Here is a 23,585-nt window from a genome sequence, read left to right as displayed (position 1 = left end):
ATTACATGACCTTGGTTGGCCAAGTTCTGTGCCTTTGTTTCCTCATTTGTTAAATTTAAATAAGAATTCTCTGCTCTGCTTATTACACAAAGGTGTTAGGAAGATGAAAAGTGAAAATACACACACACACACACACACACACACACACACACACACACACACTTGGATGAATATAAAATGCCAGATAAATGTAAAATTGACCCTGTTCTCTTCACTTAACAAGGTAGTGGGTAGGCGGGGGGGGTGGGGACCATGGCATTTTGCACAAAAGGCTTGATGACTTAATGAAGTGTCTTCCTCCCCCCAACCCCCCAGTAATATCTGGTCTGGGATTATTACTGCTTTCTCGATGTTTTTAGACATACTTTTCTCCTTCAGAAATGCCAAAGGTGAAAAATACTATTTCACTGCTATAATTTGTCACCCTTGCTGCCTGAGCAAGACATGCATAGACAGTTTAGTAATTAAGCTTTTCAACACTGGATCATAAAGTTTTATTCTGGAAAAGGCTATATTTATCAGCTAACAAGTATTAAATTGCCCCACTGCTCAAGCCATTTCTCACTTGAATACGCTCCTTTCAAAACAGAACAGCCTTCCTTGGCTGGCTTGATTAATAAAAGTTCTTGTTTGGTCACTGTTCTACTTGGTGCTCATTCCGATCTCCCAGAGGAGTTTGATACCTTAGCCCTGTGGTCTCTCAGAGCATCCTGGCCAGCGGAATTTTATGGCCCTCTGTCCAGGAGGAGGCATTTCTGCCATTTCATTTCTAGTGGGGAAAAGGTGAAAGAAAATCTAAATGTAAAATAAGTTTTCGAAATAATTAAAATAGCAAAGTAACAATGATCTACATATTAAGTAGGGTTTTTTTTTTCCCTCATATTGCCATAGTTTTATAAAAACAGATACAGAATTAGAATGAATAGATATTAAAAGTCATTAATAATGGCTTAGAGAAGTACTCTCTCCAGCCAACCCATCCCAGCTTCACAAATCTTTTTTTCCCTTCCTTTGGAGGACATAAATTCATTAAATAAATATAGCATTGTTTTTATGCTTTCAGTCAAATAGCGCCAGAATTATATTTGTTAAAAAACAAAATAGTTAATAAATTTGAATAACTTTTCTATCATATTTTAAGGATAAATATGGTAGAATATAGACAAAGAAAATATGGCACATGTATACCATGGAATATTATGCAGCCATAAAAAATGAGATCATGTCCTTTGCAGGAACACGGATGGAGCTGGAGGCCATTATCTTTAGCAAACTATCACAGGAATAGAAAGCCAAATACCACATGTTCTCACTTACAAGGAGGAGCTAAATGATAAGAACATATGAACACATAGAGGGAAACAACAGACAGTGCGAGGAAGGAGAGGCCCAGGAAAATAACTAATGGGTACGAGGCTTAACTCCTGGGTGACAAAGTAATCTGTACAACAAATGCCTGTGACACAAGTTTACCTATATAACAAACCTGTATAAGTACTCCTAAATTTAAAAAATTTAAAAAAATGTATAAACAAAGACAAATGTTAGTCAAACAAATATGGGCCAAAATAACAAACAAAAAATCACATTTTTCATTATTTTATTGACACTACAATTTTTCTTATTCCTCTCCTTGCTTTCAAAATAAGTGACATTAACCACATGTAGGCATTTATGATTTTCACCAATATATTGCTAAAAGGAAACATAATAATATGCTATTGGGTCACAAAACCCACTTTGCAGCCATATAAGCAAATCCTGTCTGTTCCTGTGTATGTGTATGTGTAACAGTGGACATGTAACTGTGAAACTTTAAACACTATGACAATAAGAAGCCTTTTGTTGAACTTTTGTTAGTTTGAGAGGTCGCACTAATTTCTCTCCTTTCAAAATGCTGAAAAAGAACTCACCATTTTGCTTTTCAAATTAGCAACAGGTAGCTGGTTTGGAAGGCTGGAGATTGATTTCTCTCCAGCTAGCAAGTTGTGGGGTCAGGTCACTGAGTCATGTGGGTGATATGCTGAACTGCCAATTTGGTAAATATTGAACTATTTTAAGTGCATCTATTTTCTGGTTCAGTAAATTTTTTATTGTGTTAAATTCATTAAACTTGACACAGTCTAAATGCCACAGCACATACTGGAGAGCCCATAAAGGTAACAGCACCAGCCATAAAAGATAGCAAAAGGTAAGGATCAATATATTTTCTCTCAGTTTCTATTTAATTTTTATCTTTCATATTAGGACTGGAATTTGTTTTAAAGTTAAAAAGTACTGTGTGGCTGGGAAAATCAAGTGGAACCTTATTATTTTCTGAAAATCTGAAGGAAGGTCTCTTTGTCAGTCAAGTTGCCCTCCACGCTAAGATGATGCCATATATGACCTATAATTCAGGATCACTTAATAACTTGGGAGATAAATGAGAAATAAGAATTACACTCTGTTATCCACAGGTTGGAAAAATCTTGTTCTGTAATTTGCAAAAATATTGATTCAAGGACACATTTGAAGACTTAAGATGGGGCCTTGATAATGTGATTATTCTTTATTCAGAATTGAAATTTTCATAAGGACAATCAAGTTTTTGGCACATGAACTGCTATTGCGATTTAATGTATTTTTTTTGAGAGAGTCATTTGTTATTTTTTAAGTACCACTTTTCCTCCAACAAGTAGTCATAGCAATTCAGAAAAGTAGGGAAAGGTACAAGGTGTGAGGAATTTCCACTCTAGCATGGGTTGTAACTATTAAAATTACAAAATTGATTTTATACTCCACATGAAAAATGATAAGTGAAAAACATTTTCCAGTAATTTTTCTTAACAAAATAGAAAACAAAATGATCAATAACAGAAAATTGTGAAAATAAAAATCTAATGTACATGTAGAGAATAAGGATATAGGCACTAAACATAATCCTTTAAAGCTTCCAGAACACATAAGGCAGAAGTGATACAGCCATCAAAGTTGGACTGAGTAAATCCATCCCCTCCACAGACAAGGAAAGGTTTGCGATGCAGAGTCATTTGGCCAGGACAGTTGGCAGCAGCATTTGTAACCTGAAAAAATAAAAAGAGGATTGCAATTGACATTCTGTGCTCTATTGTGCTGTCATGGCAACATCCACCTGGAAAAGGCTAGTCTACCTGGAGAAATCAAGATTTCTCACAAGGAGAACCAGAAAAAAAAAACAAAAAACAAAAAAAAAAAAAACCCACAAGAAACAAAAAACAAGCCAAGACTCACTAAACTTCCCCCAACCCTGGTTCAAGTGTTTACATTTATATTCTTAAATGTTTAAATTTTCAGTTATTAGATAACACAATCAGAAGTGGGTTGAACTTCCAAATTAGTAGGGGCTATGGTCTGAATGTTTATCCCCACTCAAATTTGTATGTTGAAATCCTAACCCCTGAGGTGATGGTATTAGAAGGTGGGGCATTTTTAGAGGTGATTAGGTCATGGGCAAAGTCCTCATGAGTGGAATTAGTGCCCTTATAAAACCGGCCCAAGGTAGGCCAGGCATGGTGGAACAGGCCTGTAATCCCAGCACTTTGGGAGGCTGAGGTGGGTGGATCATGAGGTCTGGAGTTTGAGACCAGCCTGGCCAATACGGTGAAATCCTGTCTCTACTGAAAATACAAAAAATTAGCTGGGCGTGGTGGTGCGCACCTGTAGTCCCAGCTACTCAGGAGGCTGAGGCAGAAGAATCTCTTGAACCTGGGAGGCAGAGGTTGCAGTGAGCCGAGATCATGCCACTGCACTCCATCCTGGGTGACAGAGCGAGACTGTCTCAAAAACAAAACAAAACAAAAAAAAAAACACACACACACAAACAAACAAACAAAAAACAAACCACAAACAAACAAAAACAGTCCCAAGGAAGCTTGTTGGTCTTTCCCACCATGTAAGGACACAGACAGAAGGTGCCATCTATGAGAAAGCAGGCTCTTACCAGACACTGGATCTAGCAGTGCATTGATCTTGCACTTCCCAGATCCCAGAACTGTGAGAAATAAATTTCTGTTTATAAGCCACCCAGTCTATGATATTTTGCTATAGCAGTCCAAACTGACCAAGGCATCCTTCTTCAGTTTCTCTCCACCCCTTTTCCCATCCCATGGTTCTTTCTTCCTCATATATTTCCTGAGCACTGTTCTGACACTGAGCAGGAGAATTTTAAAATTTCACAAACTTGTCCTTAAGGAACTCTCAGTCCTGAGAGTAAGACTGACCCCATGGCAGTCTTTTAGAACAGCTTTTTATTTTCATATTTGAAATTATGAAAAAAAGCACACGGATTGTTTTCTGGAGAAAATATTCTCAAAATTTGGATGGATGATGGCTAATAAGTATTTGCAGTAAGGAGAATAAGTGGGAGGTGAATATAATTATGTTGGACACTGAGATGATCTGGCCACTAAAGCACCAAAAACCCTCTAAAAAACCAAAATATGGAAAATGATTATAATGGCAATATCGCTTGGGAATGCTTCATTGTACAACTTCAGGGGGGCTCCATTCACACGGATGACAATACGACAGTTCTAGTCTCTCCTATACAGTGTTTTCACAGACAGTAATAGGGTAAGGCCCATGAGGATTTACTTGTTTAAAAATCAGGAAAAAAAATCAAGAAATGTAGTAAATACTATTTAAATTATGGTGATGAGATCTTTGTTCTAGATAAGCTGAGTCAGTATATTCCCTTACAATTTTTTTTTCTTCTAGAAATAGGGTCTTGCTCTGTTGCCCAGGCTGAAGTATGGTGGCATGATCATAGCTCACTGTATCCTTGAACTCCTAGGTCAAGAGATTCTCCTGCCTCAGTTTCCTGAGTAGCTAGGACTGTAAGTGCATGCCATTGTGCCTGGCTAATTTAAAAAAAATTTTTTTAAAGATGGGGTCTCGATATGTTGCCCAGGCTGGTCTTGAACTCCTGGCCTCAAGTTATTCTCCTGCTTTGGCTTCCTCAAGTGTTGGGATTACAGGTATAAGCCACCATGCCTGGCTTACAGGGCCTACAGTTTACTTAAAGAAAAAAAAACTTTGCCATAGATATTTTTTATTTATATGTTATATTTGGTTTTTTAAAAGAGATGATACTATTATTTCCCTTTTGAACCTCTGAAGATACACAGGGCCTCTGTAGACCTGTGTCACTCAGACACAAACATGAAATATTGAGAATATCCTCTCACTTTTCTGGAGGTCTCTTACGGCAGTATCATCTATCACAGACATAGCTGATAATCTTGGAATCCGCAGACAAGATCTTTGAGTTGCTAAAATAGCCAGTACATAGTCACTGAAGCACAGACTTGGGTGTTCAATCAGAGCTTTTAACCTGCTTTAGATAGAATTTTATCAAGTTGGATTATTTAATTTGTCAGTAAAACAGTAAAGGAGGAAGAAAATGGTTAGGTTCCTAGATATTAGTGATTTCAGAATGTGATAACCAATAGTCTAATAGCAAGAGATATGTATTAGTTCATTCTCACACTACTATTAAAAAATTCCCTCAAACTGGGTAATCTATAAAGAAAACAGGTTTAATTGACTCACAGTTCTGCATGGCTGAGAGGGCCTCAAGAAACTTATAATCATGGTGGAAGGAGAAGCAGGCACGTCTCACATGGCAGCAGGCAAGAGAGAGAGTGTGTGAAAGAGGAACTATCAAACACTTATAAAACCATCAGATCTCATGAGAGCTCACTTACTATCATGAGAACAAAATGGGGGAAACTGCTGACATGATCCAATCACCTCCCACCAGGTCCCTCCCTCAACACATGAAGATTATGGGGATTATAATTCGAGACTTGGGTGGGGATACAGAGTCAAACCATATCAGGATGCTATATAAAAACTCAAAAACAAGACAAGACTGGGAAGAATCCTGGCAGTCTGGGGCAATTTAATGGAGAGGCAAATAACATTTTGGCTCTTAATAGGTGCTGTGGGCATCAGTTGTCAGTTATCCTGCAATCATTAATGTTACCATGATGGCCTCAGTTTTCAAGAAGCAATTCTAATTGCATGAAGTATTCATTGCTAGCATTTCTTGAATGTCCACTGCCTAACAAATGCTGTATATGCACACCCATTTAATTCACATAGCAACCCTATGAGGTGGTAACTATTGTTCTTATTTTATACATAAGAAAGTTGAGGCTCAGAGAAATTACTACTTGCCCAAAGATGGAAAGTTAGTAGATAAAAAACGGGGATTCGAACAGAGTGGGCTGACTCCAGAACTTACACTTCCAGCACTTTCAGAAATATTTCCATAAAGACTCAATTTAAATAAAACAACAACAACAAAAATTTGATTAGTACTTAGCTTTAGGCATCTGGAAAATTCACATCAATAGACCAACACATTCATACATATTCATATATATACATATATATGTATGTGCCTATCTATGTATAATTTACACATACATAAATCTCCATTTGTGGTAAAATTTGGTACATTTCTGTTGACACCCCTGTATAGATAAACGGTGGCACTATTAAACATTGTGCAAGTATTAACCAGGAAGGAGTTTAAGGAAAAGGGTTTTGCCCAGTCATGAGCTGGTAATTTATTGGTGCTATGTAATTTAATATGATGATGGTAAATGCCAGATGCCAGATCACATGGCTGGAAAACTGGGCCACTGATTAGCCAGTTGGCAGTTTGAATGAAATCAATCTCACTGTATTTAGGTAGAATCACCCATTTTGCAATTACCCAATGAAGAAAATATGAAAACATGGAGCGTGTATTGGCAAGCTCCTTCACCCATGTAAAGTAAGAGCCCTGCAGTGGAGGAGCACATAATTGTCAAAGCCACAATCTCACAATAATGCAGCCTCTGGCTATGCTTTCAGCCACAGTGAGGAACCACAGCTCAATGACTGTGTTTAAGAGAGATGTCAGGGCTGAAACAACTCCTTGCAAATCCAGGTTGCTTTGGCTCACATATATGCCAGGACTGGTCAGAACGAACTCTTGCTTGCTCTAGAGTAGCAAATGTGACATTTCTATAAACTTAGGCAATAACTGGACTGGGTATATAAATAAAACTGACGATGCGGTTTTATTTCTAAGCAAATTAAACCCATGTCAATGTGTTTTGTGATTTCTCTCCACCCACAGAATAAAATGCAAATGCCTAAGCCCCACGTGAAGCGCTCTTCATAACCAGGATCTTACCTACATTCAAATCTCACCTCCCTTGTCCTTGCCACTTCTCTCACCTTTGTCCTATCTATACTCAAACTCAAGTTCTTCCTGTACTTCTGTGGCTTGGAATAAACCATTCTGCTGGGTGATGTTGCATCATCCCTCTGCTTTGCTGATAAGTAAATTGCTCATCCTTCAAGACTCAGTGCAAACATCACCTGCTCTGAGGCATTCTTGCTCAGCCAGGCAGGGTCAGTGCCTTTACAGCATGTTATTTCTATCTATTATGTTACTATTTTGCACTGTAATCATGCACATGTCTCTCTCCTCCCCTCCTAGACTGCAAGCTCCTGACTCACTGATCTTTGTATCCAAGGCTGAGAACAGTGCCTGGACCATATGAAAGTGTGCAATTCATTGAGTTAAAAAAAAAATATTGTACACAGTTGATCAAATGAAGGTCTTGACAGGAAACCTACACAAAAAGTTATTCAGAGACTCCCAATAGAGCTGAGCAGAAGCTCAAATGGAGGAACTGTCATATTTAGAAGACTCTCAATCATGATGAAAGGCTGTCCTCTGGCCTCAGACTGTGAACTGCTTTAATGACTGTCTGCTGTCGTGTATTAAGTTGAACCACATAAACTTGTGGATTCTGTAGGTCAAAAATGGTAAAATAATGTCAATTTGTATATGGTTCAGCCTAACAATTTCTTTGTATTATGATTACTAATTGTAAAACTTCACACAAAAAAGTACTTTTGGTGTGAAAATGAAATTAAAGATGAAAAGAAAGAGGTAGGCAGACAAGTAGGCTGGGTATTTTCATAAAATGACAGTTGATTATTAGCAAAATAATTCAAAAACTGTCCATTCTTCCTTTCATACTTATGCCGAAGCTACAGTGCATCTCTAGACTAGGAGACATTTACCCGTAGAGAACAGTCATTGGCTTGGCCTATAGAGTGGCTTTATTTTAGGCTGACCTATTCCGCTATCCAGCCCACAATTTGGTTACTTAAACCTTTCTGAAACATGGCAACAGGTGATATTCAAGTGGATAGGCAAGAATTAAAGTTTTATAAATTCTAATCCTAGATGTGCAACTAATGTGATCAGGAAGCTTGGACAATGAATAATCAAGCTTTTACTGCTACGTTTCCTCATTTATATCATGAATGCAAATTATACTACATTTCATTGACTCTAAGGCACCATAAGACACACCAATATTTTATGTACCAACAAGAAAGAAAAAATGGTGGCAACATGACACAAAACTTTATACTTAATAGAAAAGTTCTTTCGAATTTATCTACATGTATCTTTTGCAAACATAAAAAGGAAATAAAAGAGGAATACATTGGTTAAGCCTTTCTAAAGGCTCACATTTAGAGATGGACTTCTCTGAACCACTATTTAATTCAGGCATGCTGATGTCTGATATCTATGCACTTCCCTATGCAGTCTATCCTCTGTGCTGTCTAAAACACTGGCAATGTGGCATTTCTTACAAGGGTGTTCCACTGAGTTATTTTTTCTTGGGTTTCCTTCTGAGCTGCTGACGCTGTTCTGCAAGTTATGGATTATACTTTTTTCTTTTCATTGGGAAAGAAAGGTTTTCAGACAGCAACCAGGCCTCATATTCTTTCTTCAAATTGTTCTTAAATAATTTGTTAGTTTAAGTATCCAGAGGTTACAGCTGACCACTCCAAGAGCACCAGAAATAACCAAATTCACACATGTGAAAACTACATCTTGACTGTCTCCTGATGTATACTGATGTGGTGGCATGTTACAGTTGAAGAAATATGGCAAGTATTAAGTAGGGTAAGGGGAGAGAGATGGTAAATACTCCACAGTTTCTAAATACATGACAAATCAAAATATAATGAATGGTAGAATCCTTTAAGTGGTGCTTTTCCAGTTAAGTAGCACTGTTGGTGTTAGGACTTCTAATGTCTTTAGCATTGCTGGTTTAAATACTCCATTTTCTCAGCTCACCCAAATGAGCAGCCTAAAGTGAAACTGACAGAGATATACTGGTTATCTAAGAATCCATTGTTCATTTTCAAAGGTAAATGTATTGATTCCAGAACCAAATCTGGTTGTCTTTCCAGATCATTCATCTTGCTGGGCAAATTTCCCCAACTGTATCGCAGATTATAGGGCAACACAGGTGTAGCAACTACTAACAGACATCAATAATCAATCGTGGCATTCTTTCCACATAGCCCAGCAGGGCCTCAGGATCCTTTTCCCTTTCATGCTTCAGGCAGCCCCTACCGTACAATTGGAGTTGGCACTTGAGAAGAATCCTATATATCAACCCTGGATTAGAAGATTACAGAAGGAACACATAATTAGAAATAAGGGAACTAAATATTCTTTACTGTTTTTCCTCTCCTTTCCCATTAAGTTACGATAGCTTGATTCATTGCCTCTCTCCAAACCAGGGACATTTCAATGCCAAGGAACAGAATCACATCAGGAGCCATTTCCTCTAGATGCTGCTGCATGCCCAATTACAATTCCTTCTAATAACCTTCTAAGACCCCCCTCCTCCAGGACACTACCCTTCTCTGGGTCACACAGGTGCTTTGGCTGCTGTGTAAAAATAAAATACAGGCATTTTAGCTATTACCATAGTTCTACAATACTGTATGCTAAAAATATCAGGGCTTGTGGGAAAAACAGAGTTGGTGGCAGATGACTGAAAGCTTATGGAACTTTGAATCATGCACTAACAAAACCAATAAACATCACAGTAAAGTGGCTAGCACAGTTAACATTCTCCCAGCTTCTGTATCTAGCTACAGTGGTACACTCCTTGCAGCCTAGATCCTGGAGCTTGTGTTTCTCCTTTGAGATATGGGTCTTGGAGGACAGTTGCCTCCAAAATAGAGCATTTTGAGCTAAATTGAAAACATGATCTTGGATGCTGCCCTTTATTCATCAGTCTGTCATGTTACAGTCTGTCATGTTAAAATAGGGGAAATATCTTTGTGGTTTCACCAACTGCACTTCCACTTTTGCTGAAAAGCCTAATGTGGTAGAAAACTCAGCAGTTCTTTAGGCCATTGGAACAGCCACTATTTGCACAAAAGGAAGGCACCTTTGTAGATTTCTAGTTATTATTCCTAAGACCTTCACATTTAGTAAGGCTTTATCTTTGCTTGTAAGAAAACTTACCCCAATTACTTCAAAACATAAGCATGTTTGAAACCAATATGAATCACCTGATATTGATCTCTTATTTCTCAATTGCATAGGAGGTAATTCACATTAAAAAAAAAAAAAAAACCCAGTTGCGAAAGACTGTAGATAATTTTCCCACTTTCTTATATTATATTACCTTCCTGCAGGTCACTTTAATTTGCTTTGGGTATGCATGAGCCTTGACAGCAGATGGAGATGTCTAAGCCATCATTTGTATTTTGATACTTACACTGCATCTTTTAAAAACAATTTTCATCTGTTCCAGTGTCTGATGGTGACTCTTAAATTGTTCCTGAATTCAGGGAAACTTTATTGTTTACTGGTTGCACACTAAATTGACTGGGAAAAACTTTGAGTAATAATCTCTTTGCCTTGGCATTTCCCCTGCTCATTTCGTGTGTGAGGTATTGACCACACTGGCAATAATAGCTATGAAGGCTGAGATGGTATGGAGCTGATCGATACATTTTCTCACTTTCTTGCCTTTCTCTACTCTGCTACCATTGTAAACCTAAGTCCATGCCATGGTACATAAACAGCAGAAATGGAATATTTGGTTAACTTGTTCCTTTATAGCCTCTATCTATGCAAAGCACAAAGGTAGTTGTTCCCAAAAGGCAAGATGAAGAAAAAGAATTATGAGCTTTTTCATAAAGCGAAGTATATTTTATATATATAATATTTACAAATCTGTTATGAAGTTGTAACTTTATTTTTTGAGTTATTCTTTTGTTTAAATTCTTGTAGCTGTGTTTTTGCCTTTTAAATTTTTAATTGAATAATTAAAAGATAACAATATTATATTAGTTCACAAAACATTTAGAGGGATTTTACTGGTCCATGAAAAAAAAATGCCTGGAACCACTGCTCTGGGGTAAGGCTTGACACAGCTCAAAGCAGAGTCTCTGTCAACCTGAAAAATGTTTTCCATAAAAGGTAGAGATGGTGGCTAGGGAGGAGCTAACATGAGCTTTGAAAAGCCATCAGTAATTTCCAGTATCACTGGATAACCTGAGTTTGGGTTTAGTGAGTGGATAAGTAATTTTTAAAAATGGAATGAAATCTTATATAAAATGTATTTCCCAGAAACCTGCACAACCTCTCTTTTATACAAATATTACTCTAGATAGAAATAGAATCTATAGTTACACATGCTTTGTTTGTTCACCCATGACTAAACATTTAGGTAGTAACCATCAAAGGTTTGGAGGAAAATTAGGATTGGGGGAAGTGACTTAATCAAATGTGGAATAAATTCAAATTACATGTGGCCTAGAGAGTGAATGTGGTTCATACTGATTCTCTGTATATATCTCTCTATTCTTACTGTATTCACAAGGCATTGATTATAGCACTGATCACATGCTTGTTTACACAGGGAGAAGTGTCAATAAATGAAGGAGTGACCAGGACTTATTCTGATGTCAATGGAAATGATTGTTTGTGTATTTACAGATAGAAGACTAATCCAGGCACTCTGAAAAAGATATAAGTTCAATATTGTGGCAAGAGTGGAACAATACTATTAGCCACTGAGTAAATATCCATAATATAAGAAAGAAAGGAAGAGCTGGGACATGAAAGTTGAAAACAGGCTTTTTCTTTCTTTCTTTCTTTCTTTTTTTTTTTTTTAAATGCACAAAGTATTTTCTGTAGGGCAAATTCAAAATGAAATGTTCCCACTTCTACCAGGGGTATATTTACCCCTAATTTTCTATTTTTAAAAAATCCCTTTTGGGTTTGATGAAAATCCAACAAAATGTTGCTAATTCCTCTGCATACAACTAACCAAAATGCAATTTGGTAAGAGATGTTTGATGTTTAAAAGCCTTCTGAGTCCTTAAAAATAGCAAGCTATGGGGGCTGTGTCTTACACATCTTTGTATTTCTGGTATTTGTTACTCCACTGTATATGACTGGCATTGAATAAATGTTTGCTCAAAGAATGAATGCACACAGGCCAACAAAAAAGCTAATTCAAAGTTTTGAAATTTTTATATTCACAGTGTTCAGATGGTCTCTAAACGTGGTAGAATTTTTTTTTCTCTATGAAAATCATTTTCTTTAGTTTCTGAGTCTCTAAATTTTGCTTTCCCACCCCCGCCCTCCAAACAATCATGCTATTAACCACCTTCTCTTTTGTCACACTTAACCCCTCACCACTCTATCCCAGTTCCCGAGCAACTGAATTGCACAGAACAACACCTATTCTGATTTAATTAAAAAAATTCTTTCTTAAAACAGTTGATTCTCTATGTCAGATTTTTGTAGCAAATTAGAAATCATACACATATGAAATATATTTGTTATAGTATTAAAAAAAAGTGAAGATAAAGATTATTTCTTAACCATACACTGCATCTTATTAAAGATAAGTGATACTCCAAACTGAGATAATAATGATAAATTGGGATGCTGATTATACCATTTAATCTATTTTTAGGTATATTTCTTTGATAATTTTACCTGATTTTTTATGCTCTCAGTTCTAATCATCTTATGCTACAGTACTTAATAATCATAAAGAGCTTTATCAACACATGGGTGCTTTCCTGCAGAGATGGTACATTTTTAATTGGTTCTTATGTGTTGTGTTCATCATTTCGTCTTTCCTCTGTTCTACTCATCTCTCCAGTGTTCTATTATATTTAATGGTGATCTCATAAACCCATTTCTTTCTTGTGCTTAGGGAAAGGCTTACTTGTATTGTGGACTCCTGATTACAGAGCTCTGTATCTGGTACTACAGAGAGCTGCTGTAAAATTACTATTGGTTGGAATATCCTAGGTGTGAAGAAAGCAATGTGGTTTGGTCAATTCTCAGTGGAGCTTTTCATTTTATTGGCATTTGTCTATTCTATTTTAATAAACCATTGGGTAGATGCAGGCAGAATATGCCACAAATCAATTATATGATCCATGTAGCAGCTTTAGTGGGCTCAAACTGCAAAGGACATACTTTGCTGAAATTGTATATTCAATTGCTGAGGTCTACATTGACTCTGTTTAGATCTATTCTATCTTTTAAAACCCTGAAAACACTGGCGCAAACTCTTTTGATGAGGACTTGTTCAGAACAAACACACAATAAAGAATGAAATATTGTTTTCTCTAGTACTATTGAAGTAACAATGGACAAAACAATAGTCATATTACGTTCCCCTTTAGAGTTTTTAATTTAATAGAAAATTGTTCTGCCTTTCAGCAAGTTTTAGTATATTCATTCATTAATTCTTCAAATATTTGTTTTGTTCCCAGTAGTTGCTGAGCACTATGAAAAGTGTGAGGGTACAAAACCCAGCTCCTTTCTGTAAAGTGATTTAACAGATTTGGAATTCTTTTGTTTTCCTCTAAATATACATGTTCTGTCATAATTTCTCAAAGGATCCAATTGCTTGGGATTCTAGGATGCAGAGGGCTAAAAATGCTTTCCATGGTGAGTCCAGAGGTAAACTGAGAATCATTTTTCCTCCTGAACTGGGCCTCACTACTACTTCTTCCCCTTCTGTAGGTTGACAGCTAGTTAATTTCCTGCTAATTCAATTTTTCTGCTCCTCCTTCTCCGATTCCCTATTTATTCTTCTTGATGACCCAGAAGCATGATATTGATATTTCTTTCTGGTTCTCATTCCTGTTGAATGGACCCAAAAACGTTGTATCTGGGCCAGAGGATTATGGCAAAAAAGAATGCAGGCATTTTGATCTTCAGGTCTAGAAACAAACTTCCTTCTACTTTTAATACTGTGAAAATTAAAAGAGTCAACTCTTGTGCTCCTCAGAAAAACAATAATGGAGGATAAAAAACACGGGTGTTTTTAAAAGTCAGCTTAAGTAAACCTATATACAGTAAAATTTATTGTTATGTGTACTATTCTATACATTTTGACAAAATATACAGTTGTATAACAGCCACTATTAATAACAAAGAACATTTCCACCCTCCCCAAATTTCCCTTATGCCCCATTGCAGTTGATCCCTTTTTCTCAATCACAGGCCCTGCTAACACTACTGTTTTTTATCTCTACATTTTTAACTTTTCCTGAAAGTGATACACACAGACTTTTATTTTCTGATGTTGCTTTTTATTTGTTTTATTTATTAATTATTGATGTTGCTATTTATTTATATTATACTTTAAGTTCTAAGGTACATGTGCAGATGTGCAGGTTTGTTACATAGGTATACATGTGCCATGGTGGTTTGCTTCATCTAAACCCATCAGCTACATTAGGTATTTCTCCTACTACTTTTTTTTTTTTTAAATTTTATTTATTTATTTATTTTTTATTATTTATTTATTTATTTTTATTTATTTTATTTATTTATTTATTTATTTATTTTTTTCCCATTTATTTATTGCATTTTAGGTTTTGGGGTACATGTGAAGAACATGCAAAATTGTTGCATAGGAACACACGTGGCAATGTGATTTGCTGCCTTCCTCCCCATCACCTACATCTGGCATTTCTCCCCCTGCTATCCCTCCCCAGCTCCCCACCCCCCACCGTCCCTCCCCTATTTCCCCCCAACTGACCCCAGTGTGTAGTGCTCCCCTCCCTGTGTCCATGTGCTCTCATCGTTCAACATCCGCCTATGAGTGAGAACATGCGGTGTTTGATCTTCTGCTCCTCTGTCAGTTTGCTGAGAATGATGGTTTCCAGGTTCATCCATGTCCCCACAAAGGACCCAAACTCATCGTTTTTGATGGCTGCATAATATTCCATGGTGTATATGTGCCACATTTTCCCTATCCAGTCTATCGTCGATGGGCATTTGGGTTGTTTCCAGGTCCTTGCAATTGTAAACAGTGCTGCAATGAACATTCGTGTACATGTGTCCTTATAGTAGAACGATTTGTAATCCTTTGGATATATACCCAGTAATGGGATTGCTGGGTCAAATGGAATTTCTATTTCTATGTCCTTGAGGAATCGCCACACTGTCTTCCACAATGGTTGAACTAATTTACACTCCCACCAACAGTGCAAAACTGTTCCTACTTCTCCACATCCTCTCCAGCATCTGCTGTCTCCAGATTTTTTAATGTTCGCCATTCTTACCGGTGTGAGATGGTATCTCAATGTAGTTTTGATTTGCATTTCTCTTATGACCAGTGATGATGAGCATTTTTTCATATGTTTGTTGGTCTCACGTATGTCTTCTTTTGTAAAGTGTCTGTTCATATCCTTTGCCCACTTTTGAATGGGCTTGTTAGTTTTTTTCTTGTAAATCTGCTTTAGTTCTTTGTAAATTTTGGATATCAGCCCTTTGTCAGATGGGTAAACTGCAAAAATTTTTTTCCCAATCTGTTGGTTGCCGATTCACTCTAATGATTGTTTCTTTTGCTGTGCAGAAGCTGTGGAGTTTGATTAGGTCCCATTTGTCTATTTTGGCTTTTGTTGTCAATGCTTTTGGTGTTTTGGTCATGAAGTCCTTGCCTACACCTACGTCCAGAATGGTTTTGCCTAGATTTTCTTCTAGGGTTTTTATGGTGTTAGGTCTTATGTTTAAGTCTTTAATCCATCTGGAGTTAATTTTCGTGTAAGGTGTCAGGAAGGGGTCCAGTTTCTGCTTTCTGCACATGACTAGCCAGCTTTCCCAACACCATTTATTGAACAGGGAATCCTTTCCCCATTGCTTGTTTTTGTCTTGTTTGTCAAAGATCAGATGGTTGTAGATATGTTGTGTTGCCTCCGAGACCTCTGTTCTGTTCCATTGGTCTATATCTCTGTTTTGGTACCAGTACCATGCTGTTTTGATTACTGTAGCCTTGTAGTATAGTTTGAAGTCTGGTAGTGTGATACCCCCCCGCTTTGTTCTTTTTGCTTAGAATTGACTTGGCTATGCGGGCTCTCTTTTGGTTCCATATGAAGTTTAAGGTGGTTTTTTCCAGTTCTGCGAAGAAGGTCATTGGTAGCTTGATGGGGATAGCATTGAATCTGTAAATTACTTTGGGCAGTATGGCCATTTTCACGATATTGATTCTTCCTAACCATGAGCATGGAATGTTTCTCCATCTGTTTGTGTCCTCTCTTATTTCGTTGAGCAGTGGCTTGTAGTTCTCCTTGAAGAGGTCCTTTACATTCCTTGTTAGTTGTATTCCTAGGTATTTTATTCTCTTTGTGGCAATTGTGAATGGAAGTTTGTTCTTGATTTGGCTCTCTTTAAGTCTGTTATTGGTGTACAGGAATGCATGTGATTTTTGCACATTGATTTTGTATCCTGAGACTTTGCTGAACTTACTTATCAGTTTCAGGAGGTTTGGGGCTGAGACGATGGGGTCTTCTAGATATACAATCATGTCGTCTGCAAATAAAGACAATTTGACTTCCTCCTTTCCTATTTGAATGCCCTTTATTTCTTTTTCTTGCCTGATTGCTCTGGCTAGAACATCTAATACTATATTGAATAGCAGTGGTGAGAGCGGGCATCCTTGTCTGGTGCCACATTTCAAGGGGAATGCTTCCAGTTTTTGCCCATTCAGTATGATATTGGCAGTTGGTTTGTCATAAATAGCTTTTATTATTTTGAGATACGTTCCATTGATACCTAGCTTATTGAGTGTTTTTAGCATAAAGGGCTGTTGAATTTTGTCAAAGGCCTTCTCTGCATCAGTTGAGATAATCATGTGGTTTTTGTCTTTGGTTCTGTTTATGTGGTGAATTACGTTTATAGACTTGCGTATGTTGAACCAGCCTTGCATCCCTGGGATGAAGCCTACTTGATCATGGTGGATAAGCTTTTTGATGTGCTGTTGCAATCGGCTTGTCAGTATTTTATTGAAGATTTTTGCATCTATGTTCATCATGGATATTGGCCTGTAGTTTTCTTTTCTTGTTGAGTCTCTGCCGGGTTTTGGAATCAGGATGATGTTGGTCTCATAAAATGATTTGGGAAGAATTCCCTCTGTTCATATTGTTTGGAATAGTTTCAGAAGAAATGGTACCAGCTCCTCTTTGTATGTCTGGTAGAATTCGGCTGTGAACCCATCTGGACCTGGGCTTTTTTTTGGTGGTAAGCTCTTAATTGCTGCCTCAACTTCAGACCTTGTTATGGGTCTGTTCAGGGTTTCGGCTTCTTCCTCGTTTAGGCTTGGGAGGAGGCAAATGTCCAGGAATTTATCCATTTCTTCCAGGTTTATTAGTTTGTGTGCATAGAGTTGTTTGTAATAATCTCTGATGATGGTTTGAATTTCTGTGGAATCTGTGGTGATATCCCCTTTATCGTTTTTTATTGCATCAATTTGGTTATTCTCTCTTTTCTTTTTTATTAATCTGGCTAGTGGTCTGTCTATTTTGTTGATCTCTTCAAAAAACCAGCTCCTGGATTTATTGATTTTTTGAAGGGTTTTTTGTGTCTCTATCTCCTTCAGTTCTGCTCTGATCTTAGCTATTTCTTGTCTTCTGCTAGACTTTGAGTTTTTTTGATCTTGCTCCTCTAACTCTTTCAGTTTTGATGATAGGGTGTCAATTTTTGATCTCTCCTTGCTTCTCATGTGGGCACTTATTGCTATATATTTTCCTCTAGAGACTGCTTTAAATGTGTCCCAGAGATTCTGGTATGTTGTGTCTTCATTCTCGTTGGTTTCGAAGAACATCTTTATTTCTGCCTTCATTTCATTGTTTATCCAGTCAACATTCAAGAGCAAGTTGTTCAGTTTCCATGAAGCTGTGCGGTTCTGAGTTAGTTTTTGAATTCTGAGTTCTAACTTGATTGCACTGTGGTCTGAGAGACTGTTTGTTATGATTTCCATTCTTTTGCATTTGCTGAGGAGTGATTTACTCCCAATTATGTGGTCAATTTTAGAGTAGGTGTGATGTGGTGCTGAGAAGAATGTATATTCTGTGGATTTGGGGTGGAGAGTTCTGTAAATGTCTATTAGGTTTGCTTGGTCCAGGTCTGAGTTCAAGTCCTGGATATCCTTGTTAATTTTCTGTCTGGTTGATCTGTCTAATGTTGACAATGGGGTGTTAAAGTCTCCCACTATTATTGTGTGGGGGTCTATGTCTCTTTGTAAGTCATTAAGAACTTGCCTTATGTATCTGGGTGCTCCTGTATTGGGTGCATATATATTTAGGATCGTTAGCTCTTCTTGTTGCATTGATCCTTTTACCATTATGTAATGTCCCTGTTTGTCTCTTATGATCTTTGTTGCTTTAAAGTCTAATTTATCAGAGATGAGAATTGCAACTCCTGCTTTTTTTTGCTCTCCATTTGCTTGGTAAATCTTCCTCCATCCCTTTATTTTGAGCCTTTGTGTATCCTTGCATGTGAGATGGGTTTCCTGGATACAGCACACCGATGGGTTTTGTCTTTTTATCCAATTTGCCAGTCTGTGTCTTTTGATTGGGGCATTTAGTCCATTTACATTTAGGGTTAATATTGTTATGTGTGAATTTGATACTGCCATTTTGGTGCCAGCTGGCTGTTTTGCCCTTTAGTTGAGCTGGTACTTGTTGTTCCTTTATATGTGTAGAGCCTCTTTCAGGAGCTCTTGTAGGGCTGGCCTGGTGGTGACAAAATCTCTGAGTACTTGCATGTTCCCAAAGGATTTTATTTTTCCTTCACTTATGAAGCTTAGTTTGGCTGGATAGGAGATTCTGGGTTGAAAGTTCTTTTCTTTAAGGATGTTGAATATTGGCCCCCATTCTCTTCTGGCTTGTAGGGTTTCTGCTGAGAGATCTGCTGTGAGTCTGATGGGCTTCCCTTTATGGGTAACCCGACCTTTCTCTCTGGCTGCCCTTAGTATTTTCTCCTTCATTTTGACCCTGGTGAATCTGACGATTATGTGCCTTGGGGTTGCTCTTCTTGACGAATATCTTTGTGGTGTTCTCTGTATTTCCTGGACTTGAATGTTTGCCTGCCTTGCTAGGTTGGGGAAGTTTTCCTGGATAATATCCTGAAGAGTATTTTCCAGCTTGGATTCATTCTCTTCGTCGCATTCGGGTACGCCTATCAAACGTAGATTAGGTCTTTTCACATAGTCCCACATTTCTTGGAGACTTTGTTCATTCCTTTTTACCCTTTTTTCTCCAGTCTTGCCTTCCCGTTTTATTTCATTGAGTTGATCTTCGACCTCTGATATCCTTTCTTCTGCTTGGTCCATTCGGCTGTTGATACTTGTGCATGCTTCACGAAGTTCTCGTGTTGCGTTTTTCAGCTCCATCAATTCACTTATATTCCTTTCTATTTTGTCCATTCTCGTTAGCATTTCGTCAAATCTTTTTTCAAGGTTCTTAGTTTCTTGGCATTTGGTTAGAACATGTTCTTTAAGTTCACAGAAGTTTCTTACTACCCACCTTCTGAAGTCTGATTCTGTCATTTCATCACACTCGTTCTCCATCCAACCTTGTTCCCTTGCTGGTGAGGAGTTGTGATCCCTTTTAGGAGGAGAGGTGTTCTGGTTTCGGGTGTTTTCATCCTTTTTGCGCTGGTTTCTTCCCATCTTTAAGGATTTATCCACCTGTCGACTTTGTAGTTGCTGGCTTTCAGATTGGGTCTCAAATCTTTCAGATTGACGTTCTGTTTGTTGATGATGAGGTTATTTCTGTTTCTTGGTTTTCCTTCTGACAGTCTGGCCCCCCTGCTGTAGGTCTGCTGAGGTTCACTCCAGGCCCTGCTTGCCTGGGGTTCACCTGCAGCAGCTGCTGAACAGCAAGGGTTGTTACCAGTTTTCTTCTTCTGCTATCTTTGTCCCAGAAGGATACCCGCCTAGTGTCAATCTGATCTCTCTTTTATGAGGTGTCTTTTTGGATATATAGGGGCCAGGGAGCTGCTTGAGGAGACGGTCTCTTCTTTATAGGAGCTCAAATGGTGAGCTGCGAGCTCTGTTGTTGTTCATTCAGATCTGCTAGGCAGGTACTTTTAGGGTTGCTGCAGCAGAACTCATAAACTGCTTTTTGTTCCCAGGTGCTCTGTCCCAGGGATTTAGGGCTTTATTTATGAGTTTCCATTATGCTGCCGCCTTCTTCTTTTTTTTTTTTTTCCTTCAGACCTGCCCAGCCCAGCAAGGAGGCAGCCTAGTCACTGTTGGCCTATAGCAGCTTTGCTGAGCTGCTGTGGGCTCCGCCCCGCTGCCGAGTGAACTTCCCTGCAGTCCTCTTTATATGGGTGTAGTTAGAACTGCTTTGGCGATGGTGGCCCGCCTCTGTTGGGGCGGAGTCTCTGCTGTGGCGGGTTGCCTTGGCAACGGCAGCCTGCCTCAGCAATGGCGGGTTGCCTTGGCAACAGCAGGCTGCCTCGGTAATGGCGGATGCCCCTCCGCCACAGAGCTGGACAGTTCCGGGTTCAGCTGCGCTTGCTGTAAAAGTCTCAATCCAGAGTTTCTGGTTGCTGTTCTTTTGTGGGGGTGGGACCAGCCGAGCCTGATCGCCTGGCTCCCTGCCTCAGAGCCTTTTTTAAGTTGGTGTTCCAGTCGCCTGTTGAAGAGGCGCCGGGGTCTGTTTGTTTTCCCCTGCGGCCACTCACTGCGCTGGCTTAAAAAGCGGCACTGAGGTTTGTGGCGCTTTTTTTTCTTTTTTTTGCCATGGAATCTACTGTCCTGGTTCTCTGCTCAGTCCCCTTTTTGAACCAGCGTATGGGCGACTTCCTGTGGCTCCAATCGCCAGCCTAAAGGGCCCCCGGACCAGTGTATTTTGTACGGAGAACCGCGGCTCCGGGGCGCCGACAAAGCAGCCGTGCGGGGCAAAGCAGCGGCGCTGGCCGGCGCTGGCCAGCACAGCCGCGCTGGCCGAAACAGCCGCGCTGGCGACCGTGGAGCACCTCTGCCCGGGAATTTCCTAGCCTGTGGGCAATAAAAACACGGCGTCCACTCACCCTCTGCGCTTTCACTGGGAGCTGCAATCCTGAGCTGTTCCTAAACGGCCATCTTGGATCAGAACCTATTTCTCCTACTACTATCCCTCCCCTAGCCCCCGAACCCTGACAGGACCTGGTATGTGACATTCCCCTCCCTGTATCCACATGTGATGTTCAACTCCCACTTATGAGTGAGAACATGCAGTGTTTGGTTTTCTGTTCCATATTTAGTTTGCTGAGAATGATGGTTTCCAGCTGCATCCATGTCCCTCCAAAGGACCTGAAGTTACCCTTTTTTATGGCTGCATAGTATTCCATGGTGTTTATGTACCACATTTTCTTTATCCAATCTATCACTGATGGGTATTTGGGTTGGTTCCAAGTCTTTGTTATTGTGAATAGTGCTGCAATAAGTTACATGTGCATGTGTCTTTATGGCACAATGATTTATAATCCTTTGGGTATCTACCCAGTAATGGGATTGTAGAGTCAAATAGTATCTCTAGTTCTAGATCCCTGAGGAATTGCCAAACTGTCTTCCACAATGGTTGAACTAATTTACACTCCCTCCGTAGTGTAAAAGCAGTCCTATTTCTCCAGATCCTCTCCAGCATTTGTTGTTTCCTGACTTTTTAATAATCGCTATTCTAACTGGAGTGAAATGGTATCTCATTGTGGTTTTGATTTCCATTTCTCTAATGATCTGTGATAAAGAGCTTTTTTTCATGTTTATTGGCCCCATAAATGTCTCCTTTTGAGAAGCATCTGTTCATATCCTTTGCCTACTTTTTGATGGGGTTGTTTTTTTCTTGTAAATTTGTTAAAGTTCTTTGTAAATTCTGGATATTAGCCCTTTGCCAGATGGATAGATTGCAAAATTTTTCTCCTATTCTGTAGGTTGCCTGTTCACTCTGATGATAGTTTCTTTTGCTGTGCAGAAGCTCTTTAGTTTAATTAGATCCCATTTGTCAATTTTGGCTTTTGTTGCCATTGCTTTTGGTGTTTTAGTCATGAATTCTTTGCACATGGCTATGTCCTGAATGGTATTGCATAGGTGTTCTTCTAGGGTTTTTATGGTTTTAGGTTTTACATTTAAGTCTTTAATCCATCTTGAGTTATTTTTTATATAAGGTGTAAGGAACGGTCCAGTTTCAGTTTTCTGCATATGGCTAGCCAGCTTTCTCAACATCATTTATTAAATAGGGAATTATTTCCCCATTGCTTGTTTTTGTCAGGTTTGTCAAAGATCAGATGGTTGTAGATATGTGGCATTATTTCTGAGGTCTCTCTTCTGTTCCATTGGTCTAGATATCTGTTTTGGTACCAGTATCATGCTGTTTTAGTTACTGTAGCCTTATAGAATAGTTTGAAGTCAGGTAGCATGACGCCTACAACTTTGTTCTTTTTGCTTAGGATTGTCTTGGCTATATGAGCTCCTTTTTTGGTTCCATATAAAATTTAAAGCTGTTTTTTTCTAATTCTGTGAAGAAAGTCAATGGTGGCTTGATGGGGATAGCATTGAATCTATAAATTACTTTGGGTGGTATGGGCATTTTCCATGATATTGATTCTTCCTATCCATTAGCACGGAATGGTTTTCCATATGTTTGTGTTCTCTCCTATGAGCAGTGGTTTGTAGTTCTCCTTGAAGGGGTGCTTCACATCCCTTATAAGTTGTATTCCTAGGTATTTTATTCTCTTTGTAGCAATTGTGAATGGGAGTTCACTCATGCTTTGGCTCTCTGTCTGTTATTGGTGTATAGGAATGCTTTTGATTTTTGCACATTGAGTTTGTATCCTGAGACTTTGCTGAAGTTGCTTATCAGCTTAAGGAGATTTTGGGCTGAGATGAATGGGTTTTCTAAATATACAATCATGCAATCTGCAAACAGAGACAATTTGACTTCATCTCTTCCTGTTTGAATACTCTGTTTCTTTCTCTTGCCTGATTGCCCTGGCCAGAACTTCCAATACTATGCTGAATAGGAGTAGTGAGAGAAGGCATCCTTGTCTTGTGCTGGCTTTCAAAGGAAATGCTTCCGGTTTTTGCCCATTCAGTATAATATTAGCTGTGGGTTTGTCATAAATAGCTCTTATTAAGATATGTTCCATTAGAACCTAGTTTACTGAGAGATTTCAGCATGAAGGGTGTTGAATTTTATCGAAGGCCTCCTCTGCATCTATTGAGATAATCATGTGGTTTTTGTGATTGGCTCTGTTTATGTGATGGATTACGTTTATTGATTTGCATATGTTGAATGAGCCTTGCATCCCATGGATGAAGCCAACTTGATCGTGGCTGATAAGCTTTTTCATGTACCGCTGGATTCAGCTTGCCGTTACTCTATTGAGGATTTTTGCATTGATGTTTATCAGGGATGTTGGCTTGAAA

General features: G+C 38.6%; 1 protein-coding gene across 1 annotated transcript in view; it reads right to left on the bottom strand.

Moving 5' to 3' along the window:
- Window positions 1-2,520: 2,520 nt before the first annotated feature.
- Window positions 2,521-23,585, bottom strand: part of RNLS (renalase, FAD dependent amine oxidase) — a 317,899-nt gene continuing 296,834 nt past the window's right edge. Inside the window, exon 7 of the mRNA XM_032245603.1 lies at window positions 2,521-3,062. Within this exon, the coding sequence (XP_032101494.1) occupies window positions 2,910-3,062 (153 nt within the window). The 3' untranslated portion in view covers window positions 2,521-2,909. The remainder of the gene's footprint in view (window positions 3,063-23,585) is intronic.

Source organism: Sapajus apella, unplaced genomic scaffold, assembly GCF_009761245.1.
Source record: "Sapajus apella isolate SASKATOON/1434 unplaced genomic scaffold, GSC_monkey_1.0 scaffold58, whole genome shotgun sequence".
Classification (NCBI taxonomy): Eukaryota; Metazoa; Chordata; class Mammalia; order Primates; family Cebidae; genus Sapajus; species Sapajus apella.
Note: the sequence above shows the minus strand (reverse complement) of the source record. Positions and strands in the feature narration are given on the sequence as shown.